Raw genomic sequence first — 22,152 nt, forward strand, 5'->3', positions numbered from 1 at the left:
TATAAACTCTTCATGATGATGTTGTCGTTATCTCGACAACGATAGCTAATTATGATGTAAAAAAAATTCTTGTAGATAATGGAAGTGAAAGAATTATGCCCTGCAAGTCAATCGCATATGGAATGCGATAGGGTGTTTATTGTAATTTATCTTTCAAACTCATGTAATTGACATTAATATTATTAATAAAATTAATATTTTTGATTCATTATATGCTTCATCTTATTAATTTTAAGATAATAATGAATCCCATAAGTCTGAACAATGGTTTTAGGGCCGTGACGAGATCACGCCAGTGAGACCTAAATCCTTGATAGTCCTGATCTAAAATATTCCTAGTCGTTGGTACATTGAATCAGAGATCAATGATACCGGTAAGACTAGTATGTCCTATGTATGCTCAGAAATGAGGATGGTTGATCTCACAACCACTTGTGTGGTGACACTAATACAAGGATATGGGTGCTCATTAGAGAATGAGTTCACTGAATTGACCTACAAGAGAATAATCAAACGGAGTCTTATTTACATGTCAACTGATAATTCTCTAGTGGAAGTTGTGTAAGTGATCCTTTGATCTGAGATCACCATGGTACCTTGTGTATATAGATCAATGTTTTGGTTCACTACCTAACTTGGTTCTCTGATCCTTGTATGGGGTGTTCTGGATATAGTGAAGTGTGCATGGAGGTTGTGAGTGATCAATAAGGGATCAGTCACTCCTAATAAAGAGAGCGAACATCCTATGTGATCTCATAAGATGGTGATTCTGAAAGTTTTTGGCTAAAGCAGGGTGATAATTAGAAAAGGATTTCTAATGTATCATCAACTGAATCATCGCCTTCAGATCGAGATACCTAAAGATAAGTGATTGGGTTTGACATATTTTCATGCCCATAGCTCATCTGAGATGTTGTTTGACTGAAGGATTGAATTACATAGGAACTTGCCACTGAAGGATATTTTGGTATTTTTTCATCAAAATTTTAAATCTTTCGGATAGTCATGACATGTTGCTAGACGTCAATCTTGACTTGTGAGCTTGACAAAATTGAAAGAATTTGATTTTGGAATCAATTTGGAAGAGTCCAAGTTGATTGAGACTCTTCGGGTGACCTAATCTCATCGGATTAGGGTTACGTCGAAAGTTTGGATCCACTGCTGGCTAGATTTGGAACCCAATTGATCACACACTTTGAAATTTGGCCTTGATCTAATTTAATTAGAGTTTAATATAAATTCTATGGGCTAATTTGATATGCTAGCACATTGTATTAACTCAAGTTCCCAAATTGGTTTGGTTCAAAGTATTTGAGCTAACCTAGACCAGTTGGCTTTGACCTAACGGGATTGGGCCAATTTGGATTGGATCCTTATCCAACTTGGATCAATTTCAAGTAGAGAAAGACTCCTCCACGTTCACCAAAAGCCATGCAAAAATATAATTGCCACCCACCTCAAATCAGCGTGAGAAATAAAGAGTCCTTCTTAAAGAAGGCTCTTTATTAAACGCGTTGTCTTAGAAGATAAATTAGAAATCCTATGTTTTAATGCCAAAAATTAATAGAATTTTTATGGCACGTAGAGAAGGAAGAGTCCTTCTGCTCCAAGTATCTGAATCATCAAAAATTCACTCGGTGAATTTATTTGGTGCGTGGGAAGTTGGAGTGCCAAAAGTTGGCACCCCTTCATCCCATGTAACGTCCTCTGGTCCCCTATTTATAGAGGATGCCACAGATAGCTTCTAGCTGAGATTTTTGGATGAGCCAGAGAGAAGGGATGTGAAAATCATAAGAAAAAATCTGAAAAAATTTTGAAAAAAAAAAGAAGAGAATTTGAGTGGCAAAAGTTGCTTCAAGAGTGGTGAGATTTTCAGCAAATGTTGCTGGAGTGTCCTAGGATTTGGTTTTTCTATGTGTTGGAATCAAAAATTAAATCATAGGTTGTATGACATCTGAAAAGTATCTTCTTGATGTCATTTTGGTGGCAAGATCAAAAGCAACTGGACTTTGGTGCGATCATGACGCAAGTTTGAAACTGGCAGTGTTTTTGAGAAGACAAGGCTGCGACTGTACACCAGTTGGGAAGGATCTTGGCCAACTTCCGTGTGGATCACCATTGGAGGACTTCTACCTTGGGATCTTGTGGAGAACACCAACTGTCATTTTTTCATTTTGGTTAAAGTATAATATTCTATCTCTTTGTATACTTGAATTTGCTTTGATCGTGTTTGGCAAGGTGATTCTAGGGTTTTGGGTTCGGCTCGATAGTTTTATTTGATAAAGCTATTGATTTGAGTATTTTAAAAAATTTTAAAAATCACTTTTCGCTACATGGTCGGAACCCAACGGTGGTATCAGAGCAACCCTTTCGATCAAACAAGTGCAATATAGTAGCTTAGAATTATTCTTGTTCATATTCTGTCAAAAATGTAGCATTGTTATTGCATCGATTCTTCAAACTCAAAAAAAAATATTTTTGACTTTTTATGAACCATGATTCTAAATTTTAATTATCAAATTATGAATTTATAATAATTTAAAATTTTATTATCATGGTTGCATGATGATTAAATCGATGTATAGCTAATAAGAGTGTTATGCATGCCTAATCAGATTAGAGTATGTTATATTATATGAATTTGTTAGCCATATGTTATGACTTTGATTACACCGTTATATATTTTTTGGCATGATAATATGATTGCTATTTTGAATAGTAGAAGCATGCAAATTTGCATAATTTGTAGTATACATTTTATGTGCTTATATAGTTAGGATGTGTCGAGACCAGTTTAAAGTTCCTCATAAAATTATATTAAGTTGTAATGTCGGGATTCACTTTTAAATCAAAAGTCAAATTCTTAAGATCAATTAGTGTCGAAGAAAGTGTGAAAAGTAATTTTCTAATTAGATCCGTATGCTGGCCTGATCAACTTTGTTGGTGTCTAAAAAAGCTACAGAGAGCCTTCCATCTACTTACCTGACCAATTTGGTCTTCTTGAATTTCGGACTTAGATTGATTAGTGATGTAGACATTACAAGAGCCTTCCTTCAAACTTGGTTGACAAAGTATGTCAAGATCTTAGTGAGCCTGTTGTGCTATCCATAAGGCTTACTATAGAAATTGATATGATGTTGATCAAGTGCATATTGATGCTTATGGCATATTTGAATAGTATTGCTTTGTTGTGCTATCTACAAGGGCAGCATTGTTTAAATATGATTATATAGAATTGAAGGGTCAACTTAACTAGAACACTATAATTTGTTATGCTATCCACAAGACTATATGTGATCTAGAGGTCAAAATGAAAGATGTTGAGAATTGTAAAGGTACAATTGGTAAAGAGTTACTCACTCTTGAACTCATGAATACTTGTTGTGCTATCTACAAGGTGTTTGTGAGGAATAGGAATCTCAACCCCACTAAGAAATATTAGTATGTTTCTCGATTTTTATATTTGAGGGCTATAAAGTTCGATAAAATAGTGGAAGACACAATTAGATAAAAGTCCTAGTCTAGTTATGAATGTCTTCATGAGTTGTCTGCTTATATTATGTTCTTGTCATTGTATATTAACTACACTTATGGCATCCTCACTGTCCCTTTGAGGTATCCTAGATACTAATAAGTTGATTGGACCCAACTATGTCGACTGGTTAAGAAATTTGAGAATTGTTCTCACTCAGAAGAAAATCTCCTACATTCTGGATACACCTGCTTCAGATTCTTTTGAGGAAGATGCTTCCAAGGAGGAAAGGGCCATATACAAAATGTGAAAAGATGATAGTGTGACTGTCAAATGTATCATGCTTGCCTTCATGAGCAATGAGCTTCAGAGGCAGCATGAGGACATGGACGTTTCCTCTATTCTCCTTAATTTTAAGAAGTTATATCGGGAGCAAAATCGAATTGCTCGATATGAGATATCGAAGCAGTTGTTCCGTGCCCGTATGACTGAAGGCTCTTCTGTGCAAATGCATGTCCTAAAGATGATTGATTTGATCACTCATTTGGGACAGCTGGATTTTGCCATGGATGGTGAATTGAGTCAGAATTTGATCCTGCAGTCTCTCCCTGACTCCTTTTCTCAGTTTGTCATTAATTATCATATGAACAAATTGAACATCAACTTGCTTGAGCTGCTGAATATGTTAAAAACAGCAGAAAGCCATTTCAAGGGTGAAAAGACTCAGGTTCTTCATGTTGATAAGATCAACAAGAAAAAGATGAAGAAGGATTCTAAGAAAAAGTTGAACCCTAAGGCTGGCATCTCTAACAAGAAGGTGAAGAAGGTTTCCGCTAAAGGTACTTGTTATCACTGTGGCAAAGAGGGCCACTGGAAGAGAAATTGCAAGGAGTATCATGCAACCGTGAAATCAGCAAATGTTGTTAAAGGTTTGTATATGATATAAACTAATTTATCATTAAGTATTTCAATGTCAGATTCTTGGGTATTGGATACCGTCTGTGGTTCACACTTTTGCAAATCGTTGCAGGGTTTACAGGGAATAAGGAATCTGAATAAAGGTGACTTCAAGCTATTTGGCGCAAGTGGAGAGTCCATTTAAGCCGAAGTCGTAGGAATTAGGGTTTTGAAGTTGCATTCAGAAAATATTTTGGAACTAAAGACTTGTTATTATATTTCAAATATTGTTAGAAATATTATTTCTGTACTATTGTTATTGGAACAAGGTTTTGAAATAATTGCAAAGAATAATGGTTGTTCTATATATTTTTCTAATAAATATTATGGAAGTGCTTTTATTGATAATGGTCTTATGTTTCTTTCACTTAATGATAATATGCTTCATGTTGATAATATGAAGAAAAAAAAGAGAGAGGATGTGAATGTCATGTACCTCTGGCACTGCCGACTTGGTCATATAAATGAGTCAAGGATTAACAAGTTATACAAAGATAATTTCTTTGATCCTTATGATTATGAATCATATGAAACTTGTGAATCTTGCCTCATGAGAAAAATGACCAAGACTCCATTTACTGGACATGGAGATCGGGCGAATGACATTTTGGACCTTGTACATACTGATGTGTATGGTCCAATATTGATTCAAGCCAGAGGTGGATACTCTTACTTCATCATATTTACTGATGATATGTGTAGGTTTGGATATATGTATTTAATGAAATATAAATCCGAAGTCTTTGACAAATTTAAAGAGTATCAAAGAATGGTCGAGAAACAAACTGGTAAAAGTATTAAAGCTCTTCGATCAGATCGAGGAGGAGAATACTTGTCTAGTGAGTTCTTTAATTATTTGAAACAAAATGGTATACTCTCTCAATGGACATCTCCTTATACTCTACAATTAAATAAAATTACGGAAAGGAGGAATCGCACCTTATTAGATATGGTGCGGTCCATGATGTGTTTCACGGATTTTTCATTATCTTTTTGGGGATACGCCCTCGAGGCTGCAGCGTATATTTTAAATAAGTACCTTCGAAATCTATTTTTAGCACTCCATATGAAATATGGAAAGGAAAGGGACTCAATCTTAAGCATCTTAAGATTTGGAGTTGCCCAACTTATGTGAAAAATATTGATGGACATAAGCTGGATGCTAGATCAGAAAAATACAGATTTGTAGGTTATCCCAAGGAGAGTATAGGATACTACTTCTATAACCCTACTCAACAAAGAGTGTTTGTTGGTAGGCATGCCATTTTCTTGAAGAAAGAGTTTATCCAAGAAGAAGGCAGTGGGAGGTCCGTTGAACTTGAGGAAGTTCAAAACCTACAATTAATCTAGGATTCACCAGATGGTTCTCAACCAGATGTGTCCATTGTTGAGGCACAACCACTACACACACCTCCTCTTCGAAGGTCGAGTAGAGTGCGTAGTGTACCACTCAGGTATGGATTTGTCATTGAGAACGACAACACAACCCACATCATTGAGAATGATGAGCCTACGACCTATTCGGAAGCTGTCATGAGTAGTGACTCTGACAAGTGGCTCAATGCTATGAAATCCAAAATAGACTCCATGTATGCTAACCACGTTTGGACGTTGGTTGATGCGCCTGAGGGTGTGACCCCAATAGGCTGTAAATGGGTCTTCAAAAAGAAGATTAGAGCAGATGGCCAGGTAGAGACCTATAAGGCCAAGCTTGTAGCAAAAGATTTCAGACAAAAATAAGGTGTTGATTATGAAGAAATTTTTTCGTCGGTAGCCATGCTCAAGTCTATTCAGATAATGTTTGCTATTGTAGCATACCATGACTATAAGATCTGGCAGATGGATATCAAGACTGCCTTCTTCAATAAAAACCTTGAGGAAGAAGTCTATATGACTCAGTCAAAGGGATTTATCTCAAGTAGGAGAGCAAATCAGGTATGCAAGCTGAATAGATCCATATATGGATTAAAGCAAGCATCGAAGAGATGGAACATCCATTTTGATGAGACAGTCAAATCATTTGGCTTCATCAAAAATATGGATGAACTTTGTGTGTACAAGAAGAGTAGTGGGAGTGCTATTGTCTTCTTGGTTTTGTATGTGGATGACATACTGCTCATTAGGAATGATATCCCGATGTTGCAATCGGTCAAGACTTGGCTATCACAAAAGTTTTTCATGAAAGACTTGGGTGAAGCATCCTATATACTTGGTATAAAAATCTATAGGGATAGATCAAAAAGGATGCTAGGCTTGTCCCAATCTAGGTACATTGATCTTGTGTTGAAGAGGTTCAACATGGAGGGAAGTAAAAGAGATTACTTGCCCATAGGTTATGGCATACAACTCACTAAGAAGATGTCTCCTAAGACACCTGAAGAGAGAAATAGAATGAGTTCTATTCCTTATGCTTCGGTAATAAGATCAATAATGTATGCTATGTTATGTACCAGGCCTGATGTGGCTTATACCTTGGATATTGTAAGCAGATTTCAGGCTGATCCCGAAGAGGATCATTAGAAAACTGTGAAAAACATACTCAAGTACTTGAGAAGAACTAGAGATGTTTTTCTAATATATGGTGGATCTAATTTAAAACTGAAAGGTTATATCGATTTTAGTTTCCAATTTGATCTGGATGATAGCAAATCAATATCTGGATATGTGTTCACCTTGTATGGTGCTGTAGTAAGTTGAAAAAATTTCAAACAGCAAACTGTTGCTAACTCGATCATTGAGGTGAGTATATTGCTGCAAGTGAGGCTGCTAAAGAGGCCATCTAGATGAAGAAATTCATCACCGAGTTGGGTGTGGTTCCAGAGATTGAACAATCAGTGCCTCTTTATTGTGATAATACTGAGCCAGTTATTCAAGTCAAAAAATCAAGGTCTCATTATAAATCCAAGCACATCATAAGACGGTTTCACCTCATTCGAGAGATAGTCGAAAGACACGATGTGATCGTAGAGTGAGTTGACACCAAGAACAATATAGTGGATCTGTTCACTAAGGCCTTGTCAATGCAGTAGTTTGATCGCCACCTTGATAGCATGGGTATCAAATATAGGGGCGATCAGCTTTAGTGCAAGTGGGAGATTGAAAGAATTATGTCCTACAAGCCAATCGCATATAGGATGCGATAGGGTGTTTATTGTAATTTGTCTTTCAAACTCATGTAATTGACATTAATATTATTAATAAAATTGATATTTTTGATTCATTATATGCTGCATCTTATTAATTTTAAGATAATAATGAACCCCATAGGTCTGGACAATGATTTTAGGATCGTGATGAGATCACACCAGTAAGACCTAAATCTTTGATAGTCCTAATCTAAAATATTTCTAGTCATTGGTACATTGAGTCGGGGATCAATGATACCGGTAAAACTGGCATGTCTTATGTATGCTCAGAAATGAGGATGGTTGATCTTACAACCATTTGTGTGGTGACACTAATACAAGGATATGGATGCTCATTAGATAATGAGTTCACTGAATTGACCTGCGAGAGAATAATCAGATGGAGTCTTATTTACTTGTCAACTGATAATTCTCTAGTGGGAGTTGTGTAAGTGATCCTTTGACCTAAGGTCACCATGGTACCTTGTGTATATGGATTTATATTTTTGTTCAGTACCTAACTTGGTTCTCTGATCCTTGTATGAGGTGTTCTGGATATGGTGAAGTGTGTGTGGAGGTTGTGAGTGATCAATAAGGGATTAGTCACTCCTAATAAGGGGAGCGAACATCCTATGTGATCTCATAGGATGGTGATTCTAGAAGTCTTTGACCAAAGCAGGATGATAATTAGAAAAGGGTTTCTAATATATCATCAACTGAATCATCACCTTCAGATCGAGATACATAAAGATAAGTGATTGGGTTTGACATATTTTCATGCCCATAGCTCATCTGAGATGTTGTTGACTAAAAGATTGATTTACACAGAAACTTGCCACTGAAGGGTATTTTGATAATTTTTTATCAAAATTTTAAATCTTTCGAATAGTCATGACATGTTGCTAGACGTCAATCTTGACTTATGGGCTTGACAAAAATTGAAAGAGTTTGATTCTGGAATCAATTTGGAAAAGTCCAAGTTGATTGAGACTCTTCGGGTGACCTGATCTTATCGGATTAGGGTTATGTCGAAAGTTCAGATCCACTGCTGGTTAGATTTAGAACCCAATGGGTCACACACTTTGAGATTTGGTCTTGGTCTGATTTAGTTAGAGTTTAATATAAATTTTATAAGTTAATTTGATATGCTAGCACATTGAATTAACCCAAATTTCCAAATTGGTTTGGTTCAAAGTATTTGAGCTAACCTAGACTAGTTGGCTTTGATCTAATGGGATTGGGTCAATTTGGATTGGATCCTTATCCAACTTGGACCAATTTCAAGTGGAGAAGGACTCCATGTTCACCAAAAGCCACGCAAAAATATAATTGCCACCCACCTTAAATCAGCGTGAGAAATAAAGAGTCCTTCTTAAAGAAGGCTCTTTATTAAACGCGTTGCCTTAGAAGATAAATCAGAATCCTATGTTTTAATTCTAAAAACTAATGAAATTTTTATGACACATAGAGAAGGAAGAGTCCTTCTGCTCCAAGTATCTGAATCGTCAAAAATTCACTCGGTGAATTTGTTTGGTGCGTGGGAAGTTGGAGTGCCAAAAGTTGGCGCCCCTTCATCCCATGTAACATCCTCTGGTCCCCTATTTATAGAAGACACCCCAGATGGCTTTTGACTGAGACTTTTGGGTAAGCCAGAAAGAAGGGATGCGGAAATCATAGAAAAAATTTTGAAAAAATTCTGAGAAAAAAAAGAGAAAAATTTGAGTGGCAAATTTTGCTACAAGGGTGGTGAGATTTTCAGCAAGTGTTGCTGGAGTATCCTAGGATTTGGTTTTTTCATGTGTTGGAACTAAAAATTAAATCCTAGATTGTGTGACATCTGAAGAGTGTCTTCTTGGTGTCGTTTTGGTGGCAAGATCAAAAGCAACTGGGCTTTGATGCGATCATGACGCAAGTTTGAAGCTAGCAGTGTTCTTAAGAAGATAAGGCTGCGACTGTGCACTGGTTGGGAAGGATCTTGGCTAACTTTCGTGTGGATCATCATTGGAGGATTTCTATCTTGAGGTCTTGTGGAGAACACCAATTGTCACTTTTCTATTTTGGTTAAAGTGTAATATTTTATCTTTTTGCATGCTTGAATTTGCTTTGATCGTGTTTGACAAGGTGATTCTAGGGTTTTGGGTTCGGCTTGATAGTTTTATTTGATAAAGCTATTGATTTGAGTGTTTTAAAAAATTTTAAAAATCACTTTCCGCTGCGTGGTCGGAGCCTAACAGGAAGCTTAACAGATGTTTTATTTTACTCAACTTTCTCTCGAATGCAACTACCGACTGATCGATTCAGAAGAGTCTCGACGCCATTGGTCGGTTTCACTGAAGATGCTATTACTGTGGAAGAAGAAATCACTCTCCCCTTAACCGCAGGAACTGAACCACAACAAAGCACTATTCTTGTAACATTCACGGTTGTCCAGATTCCCTCGGTTTATAATACCATACTCGGACGATCTAGTCTTAATGCTTTAAGAGTAGTGGTCTCAACGTATCATCTACTGGTTCGATTCTCGACTGAAAATAGAGTCGGAGAGATGCGTGGAGATCAGCAACTTGTCCGATGCTGCTTTCTAGTTTCTACACAAAATAATAAATCTGAAGACTCTTTATCTGTTGATAAATTGGGTCAAAAAGAGAATGAGGAAAGGGGTGAACCAGCCAAACAATTGATTTCCATTCTGCTAAAAGAAGAAGATCCTGAGAAGACGGTCCAAATTAGATCGCAGCTGCCTGATCCAGAGCGGCAGCAATTAATAAATCTACTCAGAGTAAATATCGATATTTTTGCTTAGTCGGCAACAGACATATCAAAAATTCTTTTGGAATTAATAACTCATCACTCAACATCGATTCGAAGGTCAAGCCGGTGAGACAGAAGAAAAAGCCTTTTGCTTTTAAAAGGCAAAAGATCATCAACGAAAAAGTCGACAAGCTTCTCGCAGCTGGCTTTATCAAAGAAGCAACATATCCCGATTGGCTCGTCAATGTTGTGATGATGAGGAAAGTTAATGAAAAATGGAGAATTTGCATCGACTACACAAATCTAAATGAAGCTTGTCCGAAGGATAGTTTTTTCTTATCAAAAATTGATCAACTGATTGATGCGACTTTGGGGCACCGACTCTTCAGCATCATGGATGCCTTTGCAGGCTACAATCATATTCGGATGGCATCTGAAGATGAGGAGCATACAGCCTTCGTAACCGACAAAGGCATCTGCTGCTATTAAGTAATGATTTTCGGTTTGAAAAATGTTAGAGCCACTTATCAACGGTTTGTCAACAAAATTTTCAAGACACAAACTAGGCAAAATATGGAGGTGTATGTGGACGATATGCTGGTGAAAAGTTCTCAAACAATTGACCATGTTCGGGACCTAAAAGAAGCCTTCGGCACACTTCGACGACACCAGATGAAGTTGAACCCGATAAAGTGTGCATTCGGAGTAACTTCTGGGAAGTTCTTCGATTTTTTTGTGTCACAACAGAGAATCGAGGTCAATCTCAAGAAAATAAAGGTTATCATCAACATGAAGCATCCTACTTCCAAAAAAGAGATACAGCAGCTCAACAGAAGAATCGCTGCACTCAGTCGATTTATATCAAGGTCGGCAGAAAGATGCTTGCCTTTCTTTAAAACCTTGAGGCAATCAAACAACTTCATATGGTTGGATGAGTGCCAACTGTCCTTTTAGGATTTGAAAAAATACTTGGCATCTCCACCTCTGCTTACAAAACCAAAGGTCGGAGAAATTTTGTATCTCTACTTGGCGACATCAACGAAGGCAGTGAGTTCGGTGCTTGTCCAAGAGGAGGAAAATCGATTTCAATGGCCGATCTACTACACCAGCAAGGTACTTCACAATGCCGAAGTGAGGTATTCAAGAGCAGAGAAAATGATCTACGCTCTAATTATATCGTCACAACGGCTTCACCTGTATTTTCAAGCATATCCAATTATTGTCTTGATAGACCAGTCGTTGAAGGCAATCTTACACCGACCCGACACATCGAGTCGAATGGCAAAGTGGACGATAAAACTTGATGAATTTGATATACAATATCATCCACGTCCATCAATGAAGGCACAAGTTCTAACCGACTTTATCGCCGAATGTACAGTACCAGACAATAAACCTGAGGATGAAGCTAATGATAAAATAAAGCAGGCCATGACTCTCGAACCCGACTTGACGTCGATATGGGTGCTGCATATTGATGGAGCATCAAATGTGCAAGACAGCGGAGCTGGTCTCATCTTCACCAACTCCGAAGGGGTTATATCTGAATATGCTCTTCAGTTCAATTTCAAAGCTTTCAATAATCAAGCTGAATATGAAGCACTCTTAGCCGACTTAAAAATTATCAAGAAACTTCATATCGACAGTCTAAAGGTCTTCACCGATTCACAACTAATTGCTGGACAAGTTAAGAATAAGTTTGAAGCCCGAGACCTTACTATGATGAAGTATCTTCAAAAGGTGAAAGATTTAACTTCAACATTAAAGTATTTTGAAATCTTTCACATTTCAAGGATGGAAAATGCTCGAGCCGACGCACTTTCGTGACTCACAACTTCTTCTTTCAACTTACTGGGTCAGACATTCGTCAAATATCTTGAATAACCGAGTATTGATAAAGTCGAGAAAGTGCTACAACTCACTGATAAACCAAGCTGGATGGATCCGATCGTCCAATACTTAATTGATAGAACTCTTCCTACGGATCCCTCAGAAGACAAGCGACTCAGATGGATGGCCTCTCAATATATTTTAATGAATGGTTATCTACACAAAAGGTCGTTCTCTCTTCCTTACTCAAGTGTCTGGAACCGACAGATGCTGACTATGCACTCAGAGAGATTCACGAAAGGATTTGTGAAAATCACTTGGGGGCAAATCTCTAGCCTACAAGATCCTACGACAAGGATACTATTGGCCCACCATGAAGAAAAATATAGCTGAACTTGTCCGAAGGTATGAATCATGTCAGAAATATACAAATATTCAATACCAACCGGCAAGTCAATTAACATCAATTGTTGCATCATGGCCCTTCGCACAATGGAGAATCGACATACTTGATCCTTTTCCTCCGACATCTAGTCAGAGAAAGTTCATAGTGGTCGCTATCGATTACTTCACCATATAGGTGGAAGCCGAATCTCTGGCACAAATCACCAAGAGTAAAATGGAAGACTTCATTCAGAAATCAATTATATGCAGATTCGGTTTGTCACACACCATCATTACTGATAATGGTCGGCAATTCGACAATCAGAACTTCAAAGAGTTCTGTGCGAAATTTCATATTACGCACAAACTCACATCAGTCGACCATTCACAGTCCAATGGAGAGGTGGAGGTAACAAACCAAACGATTTTGCATGGACTCAAGATCAGACTGAATGAAGCTAAAGGTCTCTGGGTAGAAGAGCTATATCCGATCTTATGAGCGTATCGAACGACTCCTCGCATACCAATGGGAGAATCACCATTCAATTTAGCCTATGGAACAGAAGCAATGATCCCACTCGAGATCGGATTACCATCAGCAAGGGTGAAACAATATAGTGAGCCGAGCAACTCAAAAGTCCGACAACAAGCTCAAGTTCGGATGGCAGTCAATCGGCAAAGGGTAGCCCGATATTATAATGCCAAAGTTAAACCGAAGGTCTTCCGTTCTGGAGATTTGGTCCTAAGAAAAGCAAAAGTCTCAAGACCTCTAGACCAAGAAAAGTTGTCTCCGAACTGGGAAGGACCTTACAGGATAACTGAAACACTCAGATCGGATGCATATCGGCTGGAAACTCTTGAAGGATCAGCTATTCCCCGAACATGAAATGCTGATAACTTGAAAATATATTATCAATAAAGTTGTTTGTATATACACTAGTTGAAATGAAACATCGCATTTCAGAGTCACAAGTTTCAGTCAACTATGAAGCAGTAATGGGCCGACAGATGGACGGTCAATTCATTGACTATCGACACTATTTCGATTTTCTACTGTAAAAACCAACACATCAACTATATTTTGGCTTTCATTGTAAAAGCCACGATACTGACTGTGTCTCGGTACCGAATATATTTCGATTTTTCACTATAAAAGCCGATTATAGTCAAATGACTATTATGCCGACTTACTAAGTGGAATGTTATGCCAATATGATCCAAGTCAAATTGGAATTATACCGACTAGACTACAGTCGGTCGAAAGATATTCGGTTTGTCATCAATTATCAAATAACTTGACGTATTAACCCGACTAAGATCGGACGTAGGGTATTCGGCTTATTACCGTTTATCTTAATACTTAAAAGTATGTCAAGTGGATATTCAACTATGGAAGATTCTACAAGTATTATCTAACGATCAGATTGCCGATTGATATTCGGTAATTAAATGGATATTCGACTATGGAATCGACTATGGACGATTCTACGAGTACTATTGAACGTTCGACTTATCGATCGATTTTCGGTTATCCGATTACAATTCTATGACAATGAAAACATGCAAAAGAGACAGTATTTAGAAAAAAAATTCTTTCTATTCATTAAAAAAAGATTACAAAATTGGATCGAAGTTTGATTACAAGCATTTGATTACAAAATAAAAAAGAAAACAAAAATTGCACCGATCATTAGTCGCGGTCCCTATCCCTTTGCTCCGATGTAGCATCGGAGACTTGGACAACTTCTGGTGCTGTCGGCGCTCCATCTTTAGTCGATGAGGCATCTTTTTCAGCAGCTTCATCTTCCGATGGTGGAGGGATGATGCTGCTCAAATCGAGATCCAGATATAATTTTTCGACCACATCTCGACCGTCTTCGTACCCAATGCAGTAGGAGTCGAACCCACCTTCGAGGATCTCTTCTTTGAATTCCTCTGAATTCTAGAAATCTTCGATTGCCTGATTCAAGGCCTCTCTCACCGACTCCGCTTCCGCCCTCGTCAATTCTGCATCAGCTTTTACGGAAGCCAATTCTTTATCGGCCAGTGCCAACTTTTCCAAGCTGGTCCGATGTCGCCCACGTTCAGCTTCGAGCTCGAGCATACATCCGTCTCTTTCCCATCAAAGCCGGTGAATGAAATGTTTCTTGCTCTTGACCTTTGATTCAAGAGTCAAGACATTTTGACAAGCCGACTCAAGCTTGGCTCCAGAAGACTGAAGGTCGTCAGACAGGCGAGAGATTTTCTCCTGAAGCTTCATCTCACGCTCGGCTGCCGACCGAAGCTGCTCAAGGGCGGCCGCCTTCTCAGCATCAATGGCCGCTACTTTATTCATCCATACTCGATGGAAGTCGATAATTTTTTCGTAGCCGGCCTCCAAGTCGAACATGTTATGGACCAACTACAAATTGAAGATAAGTCGGATCAGATAAAAAAAAATAACGAAAGAGAACTTACTCCGAGTATCATCGGATAGAAGGATGAGAACATCTCGACCACCATTCGGTTTCTCCTGCTCTCTCGATCGGTCGAGAGAAGAGCGGCTAGATGAGCCGTTTGGCCAATGTCGGATCGATCAGGGCTGACTCATCCTCAGATATCCGGATATCACAGTGAACTGTGTGACCCGCTGATGTTGCATCATCCGTCGAAGTCATCAGCGCCTTCCTTCGATCTCCGATCGGCGATCCGACATTTGAAAGCATGGGGAAGCTTGAACTTGATTATGTCTGAGAAACTCCCGCTGAAGGAGTGACCGATGTAGCTACAGACTATTCAGGTTCGGCCGCGGCCCCCACCTTGGCCCGAACCTAGGTTGGTGGAGCTACCGATGTTGCTACGGTAGTCCTGTCTTCTCTTGCCGCCCCTTCTTCAGCAGACGATATGTTGGGGAGCATTGTCAGAGCCGACAACACCAGAATTGGCTCAGAAATCGATGTTGGTGGTACATCGGGTTCCCCTATCGGTGCAAATGTAGAAGCCCGACCTTTCTTCAGTGGTCGGAAAGGCCCAGTCTCGAATGCTCTTCCCTTCTTGGCAGCGTGCCGACGAATATCGATGCTCGATACTCGGACCCTCGGCTGCATGGCTGCAATCAAAACAAGAAAGTTAGTACAGTTCAAAAACAGACAATAAAAATGAAAGTGACTGACTGTGCTATACTTAAATTAGTGATCGAACTAAGGCCGGCATCGTAGAGAGCTTGTTCGGTCATCAATTTTCTCTGTAGTGGGACCGTCATGTCCTTTAATCGATAGAAGTCTTCCTGATCGTCGACCTCTACCTGATTGTTTTCATTGGGGCCGGTCCTTGGATCACCCCAGCACGAAGGAAAGTCCCAGGGAAGAGAAAAAGCAACAAAAAAGAATTGGTTCTTCCATCCATAGATAGACGATGGAAGATCGGTGATGAAAAAAAGGCTTTTTCGTAGGTTGAAGAACCACCAACCCTCGGCCTTAGGGTAGAGACGGAGGACGAAGAAGGCACAAAAAAAAAGAGAAGGATGAGGTACAGTCAGTATTAACCGATACAGCAAAGCAAAACTGATTATAAGTCGGACCGAGTTCGGTGCCAGCTGAGTGGACAGAGACCATAATACTCCTGAAGATTTCGGACGAACTCCGGAATCGAAAGTCGAAGGTTCGCTCGAAGGTCTTCGACATAAAAGGCCATCTGGTCCAAAGGAAGAGAGTTTATCCGACCATCGGCACCAAGTGAAAAGAGTTAATATTGCTCTGGGATACGATACTGCTCCCAGAGCCGTTCAACATTCGAGTCGGATAGTGAAGAAGCCTCCACTTTCAGATCCGATAGGGAGTCATCGGTCGGATTCTCCGACCGACCATCTTGAGAGGAAGAAACCCTAGCCATGAGAGGAGAAGACTAAAGAAAACAAAAAGAAGATGGACCCAAGAAGGAAGGACATCTAACCTGAAGGCTAAAAACAAAAAGGCAGAAAGGTCTTCTGGCACTGGGGTGAGCCTCCGACAGAGTTTCTGCAGCAAAGAAGATAAAATGAAAAGTGAAAGACTGGCCGAAAGTGACCATATATATATAGGATTCTTCGACGGTCAGGATGAAAGCAATCAAATCGGAGTCTCATTAGATGATGACATGTGACAACATCCGGACCGATCATTGATCGGACAGTTCGACGCACCTGCTCCAGATCGTGCCATCTCATCGTCATCCGCGTGAATAGCTCCGATCCAATGTTATTCAGACACATGGCCAAAATCTACTAGTCAGAATCATATCATCCGGTGCCGAATTATCTTCCTGAAATGATGCCCGATATTGACATCTGATATCGAATTGTCATATCGATATAACAGTCCAATAATGATTTTACAGCCATCGAAACGACAAAACAGCCAGACTAGCAACCAAGTCGAGGCTCGAGGTAACACATGACGACTCCCTTCGTCTAACATGACAGATCACGTGATAATATACACGTCGGATCACCTTGGACTTGAGAGTGGGAGGCAACTGTTAGGGCAAATCAACTGATCCCCGACTCCGACTCTACATCGGCCGAATGAACATGTACTCCGATTCATTATCGACTGACTGACCGATAGTCGGCTATCGCCAACCAACAATAAACGACTTTGGTCAACCTCTGACTGAAGACCATCGACATATCAGAGATACTAGCCGATGGTCATTTGGATCCTCTACCAATTTACCTCTACTAATGTATCAACATTACCAACATATAGTCGGCCAATCTGTTCAATATGCCTTAACCGTTACAAATGGTTATCAACTACGTGTCACGGCCATTAGTGGAAGTAAATAGCCCACTAACTCTACGATTATGGTCCAATAATTTAGCGCCATAAAAGCGACACCATATGCTCGATAGTTACATCAGAATCATCTATACAAGGAGAGATAAACGAGCAGCACGGGTAAGGCAATTCTGAACCAAAGCACTGCTACTCTAAACATTCAAATCTACTATTCACCAATTCCCTCTCTGACTTAGGCATCGGAGGATCCCCGCTGGACATAACTCCGGTCTGTGAGGATGTTGTTTTGCAGGCACTCTTCACCGACGACAGGTGACAGGGAGTTGGCCGCAACAATATATATATATATATATATATATATATATATATATATAAAGGGAAAAAATTTTCAACACATATGTTAGAAGGCCTCCAGATTATCCAGCATTTAGGAGATATCTTCTGGCAGAACTGAAAGCATATATGTAATAAATTAATTTGTCCATGTGAACATACATAATGCAGTTTTTGTTAGGGACCATAGTAATGTGGATTAGGTGATAATCATTTTGGCATCAATAGAGAAAAGAAGAGAAAAGTTTTGGAGGGAGAAAAGAAAAAATGTTGTCTAGAATTACTAATAGAAGAAGAGATGATAGTAAACTCAATACTGGCCATCCATGAGTCAAGATGAATTAACACTTTCTAGATAAATAATAATCAATAATCTGAAGACCCTTGACTCCTATAACATAGACACGAAGCTATGCCTGCAAAAATCAGCTTATCATCTCATGAACATAGAGAATTCTTTGTCGAGAATCATGTGTGAGATTCAGTCCTACATGGTATATTTAATGGGAGGTAGAAGGATTAATACAGATGCTTGGGCCCAAAACCTAATAGCTGAAGCATTTGAGTTGAATTGAATTCCGACTTGTATATCAAGGCCTTCTTTTGGTTATGCTTTCCATTTCTCCCGAACAAGTGGCATCAAAGCCGATAGCTAATGATCGTAGATAACTCTTAAAACTACAAAGATGCTAAAATTGGTGATTCTTATGAAAAATGGTAGCAGGATGGCTAGTCAAGTAGAGACATGGCAAGTGGACTCAATGGAGCAAGGCACTGGGTTTGAGCATGGGGTTGAGCATGATTCTCGGAAGAGATTTATGAGTACAGTGAAATGTGGAATTTTGGAGTGTAGGTGATCCTTGGGCTCAAGTGGTAAGCACATTGTAGCAAAGTATAGCTCTTGGAGAGTGGGCTATTGGACTAGAGCAGTAACTCATGCTTTGCTTAAAAGAGTAGTTTGGCAAAGGATCACATTTGAGGTTTAGGCCTACGTAGGATGGTTAATGTGAGGTAGAAGGATTGATGTAGATGATTGGGTCCAAAACCAAATGAAGCTGAATTAGGCTGCAGCTTGCATACCAAGATCTGGATTTGATTTAAACTCCCCATTTTTCTCCAACATTCTTGACCATGTAGAACTAGATTTTTTGACCTGAATATTATGGATTTTTTTTTTTTTTCTATTGACAACTTAACACTATCGCATACTTGGAAATGAATCTGAGATATCATTTTGATCCCAGATATTTTAAAATTTAAGATTATTGATGCCTATTTTAGCATCTTTTGTTACTGCCCAACAAGTAAAACAGGAACTTGTTTACTTGTCTTATGGCTAGAATAAATAGCCATCCATATTTCTCTCAAAAATAGCCATCCATATAGAAGGATGGAACTATAGGGATTTAGTCACCCAGAGATTCCAGTTGACCTGTCCTTCTGTAGCTAACAAGAGAACCAATGAACTGCAAACTATTGAATTAATGAATTAACAACTTTAAATTGCATGCCATAATTACTAGCAAATGAAATACCATGATGTGGATTGGGCCTATACACCATAGTCAAAGACATGCCAAACCTTAATCCAAGTTTATTTCTCCTATCTAATGTTTTTTAAAACTGAAAGAGAAGAATATATAAATAGGAGCGAGAATAAAATTGTTTTGCAACAATTCATTTCTGGGAAAGATTATAGTAGATACTGATATTTGCTTTGTGATCAGTTGTTTCTGCAGTTTTATAAAAGGAAAATTAATTGCGGATGGTTGAATGGACTCAAAGCTCTTATTTCTATGGATACTTATGAGTCAATGCCTATATAGTAATGGTAAAGATATGTGTTGAACTAGGAGACTTTTTTTGTCTGTTGGCCAATTGCTAGTAAACTTACATGCGTATATGTTCTTGCACCAACACACACAAGTGGTGTTATGCTTAGTTTCATTTAGCTCCCCTTCTTTTTATGTGTGAGGTTCCTTTGCATATTGGTAGTGGAGTTCCAATATATTTCAAATGCTCTCATATATTTGTAACATTTCACATACTCTAAGCCTTCAGTAAAATGGTTGAATCTTTGTCTCCATCTCTCTCTGAACCAGGCATGCCCAGTGTGCCAAGAGGAGGTTTTTGGGTGAATGCATTGCACAACTAGAAATCTTCTGAATGATCTGGCAATACATGATCCTCTTCATCTAAAAAGACTTGGTAAAACATACTACTGTATATTTCTTATCATGATGTTACAAGAGTTAATGACCTGTGAAAATGAAATCACCTTTTAGTATGTAAAGGTCTATTTATATATCATGCTCTATAGAGTATAAAAACGAAACCTTGTTTAGTTTTAGAAAGACCAAAATTAGCCATCTTGCTATCGGATTCTGTACCAGTATGATATGGTACCAGTACCATACTATACCTACCAACTGGCACCTGGCTAAACCCCTCTCAATTATTATGGCTGAGTTAATTAGGCTCATATCATAGCGAAGGACTGGAACCTAGCAGTTTCGACCCCATATCATACCGAGACCACGAACCATCCGGGTTCATGGTCAGTACCCAAACCAAGCAGTCCGGTTGGTATTTACACCATGGGTAAGGTTAATGATAATGGTTATGTTAGTAAGGTGCACAAGTTGATTAGATGATGCAATTTGAAGTCACATAATCTTGTGTAGCATGTAACTGCTTTATCATATCTTTGGAATGAGTTATACAAGACTATTATATTCTGTGAGACAAGAACTGATGTTTCACCTAAAAGCAATTGTTGTAGTGGAACAGGAGCGAACTGTGGGAGGGGCAGCATGCTAAATCAAAGAATTACTTAAATTTAGAGATATAAGCTACTGTGACATGCAGATTTAAGTTGGATCGTATCTCTTAGTAATTAACATGGCTTTAATCAATAGGGTCTTGAGATTAATTGGTTCATGTATTTGATCAGATTTTAGATTGTAATGGGTCATCATTGTTCCATCAGCTATGGAGCTAATCTGTCCATATTCCACATAATGAGCTTCCAAATTGATGCAAAATAAGATTTATCTCTTTGAGGTCAAACGATCCGGATCTGAAACACTACCAAGGCATGCGCTCTTCATTGGAAATCTCTCACCTAAAATCTAAATCTCTTTATAGAATTTTGTTTTTTTTATTTTAAATATATAATTAATGGTTTTATGCACATATTGAATAAATAAATTAAGTTTTAATGTTATTCAATTTGAGGCATGCTATAAAAAGCACTTCCTCTTACCTTACGCAAGCATAAACAGTTGATGGTGGTCTGCTTACAAGATACAATAAACTGCTTCATGTTTTTCTTAAAGTATGCTATAATGAAGAAAAATCATGGCCTAATTTGAACTAACTAGATTCAGATGCGTTTAAAAATCAGTAAATTTGATTGAAGCAATCTCTCTCAATGGAAATGATAAATATGGTTGACCCATTGGGTACTCAACCAAATCTAATCCAAATAGGATGGATTTTATCCGATCTGATTAAATTTCAAGATGGATATGAGTTCTAAATAAAATATCCAAAGTAGATTTTGGTTGGATATGGATAATAGTATGTCCTATCTCGAACCTGACTCTATATAATATTAATTAAAATTTTTTCTTTCAAAATTACAATTATTTTAGGATATTTGTATAATGAGTTCCTTATCTAACATGATCTGATCCAATTTGTCTTATTTATCCACTCGACTTGTAGCATCTATTTTACCCAATCCGATTCGACCCAAGATGAGTATAGGTATGGTATGAGGTTTTAAATTGCTGGGAAAATACGGACAGGTGTTGGCCAACCTGATCTATTGCCATCCTTATCTCTCCAGCCTCTTTTATATGGACCCAATTTTCTTCTTAAATACTTGCTAAGTGCACTTGAGTTCACTCACTTAGTGCTTTCAATTTTTTTCTCTAATTTGGTGTTATTCAGATGGAAGAAGATATTGTTTTAATGGATGGGAAGTATGATCTCTTTCTTATTTATAAATATGAAATTGTGAGCATGATTAAAGGCTTAAACGTATTTTATTGGATGTATTTTTTTATATAATGCATCCATTCATTAAGAGTTGTATCTCTTAGAGTCACTATCATTAGATCGGATGCTTCTTTTCATGAAAATGCATCTTTTCATTTTTAAGAGTCTCCAAAAGAGCCCATTTACAAAGTATCCATTTGGGTGCATTGTGAGAAGATAAAGTATTTCTATGCTTCTTTTTAAGATACGGCATGAGAAATACTTGGAGATGCCCTCATGGAATTTTCATAGAATTTTAAGAGAGGATACAGAAAAAAAGATAAAAACTAAGTTTAATCTTTTTAAAGACCAAGTTATTTGGTAGTCCAAGATAAATATTTATATTTATATAAGTTTATCTTTAGATAATATTCAATATGGAATTCTAAAATCTCAAAAATTTGAATTAAATATTTTATTAGTAAAGCAACACTCCTCATCCAATTGACTTATTCACATTTGTCTTATTGCACGTTCTCAACGGTAGGCTATTTTATAG

General features: G+C 38.1%; 1 protein-coding gene across 1 annotated transcript in view; it reads left to right on the plus strand.

Moving 5' to 3' along the window:
- LOC105054603 (uncharacterized) overlaps positions 1-19,693 on the plus strand; it is a 34,961-nt gene extending 15,268 nt beyond the window's left edge. The window contains 1 exon segment of the mRNA XM_010936156.4: positions 19,337-19,693. Within this exon segment, the coding sequence (XP_010934458.2) occupies positions 19,337-19,435 (99 nt within the window). The 3' untranslated portion in view covers positions 19,436-19,693.
- The last annotated feature ends 2,459 nt before the right edge of the window (positions 19,694-22,152 follow it).

This window comes from Elaeis guineensis, chromosome 12 (assembly GCF_000442705.2).
Source record: "Elaeis guineensis isolate ETL-2024a chromosome 12, EG11, whole genome shotgun sequence".
In the NCBI taxonomy this organism is placed as follows: domain Eukaryota; kingdom Viridiplantae; phylum Streptophyta; class Magnoliopsida; order Arecales; family Arecaceae; genus Elaeis; species Elaeis guineensis.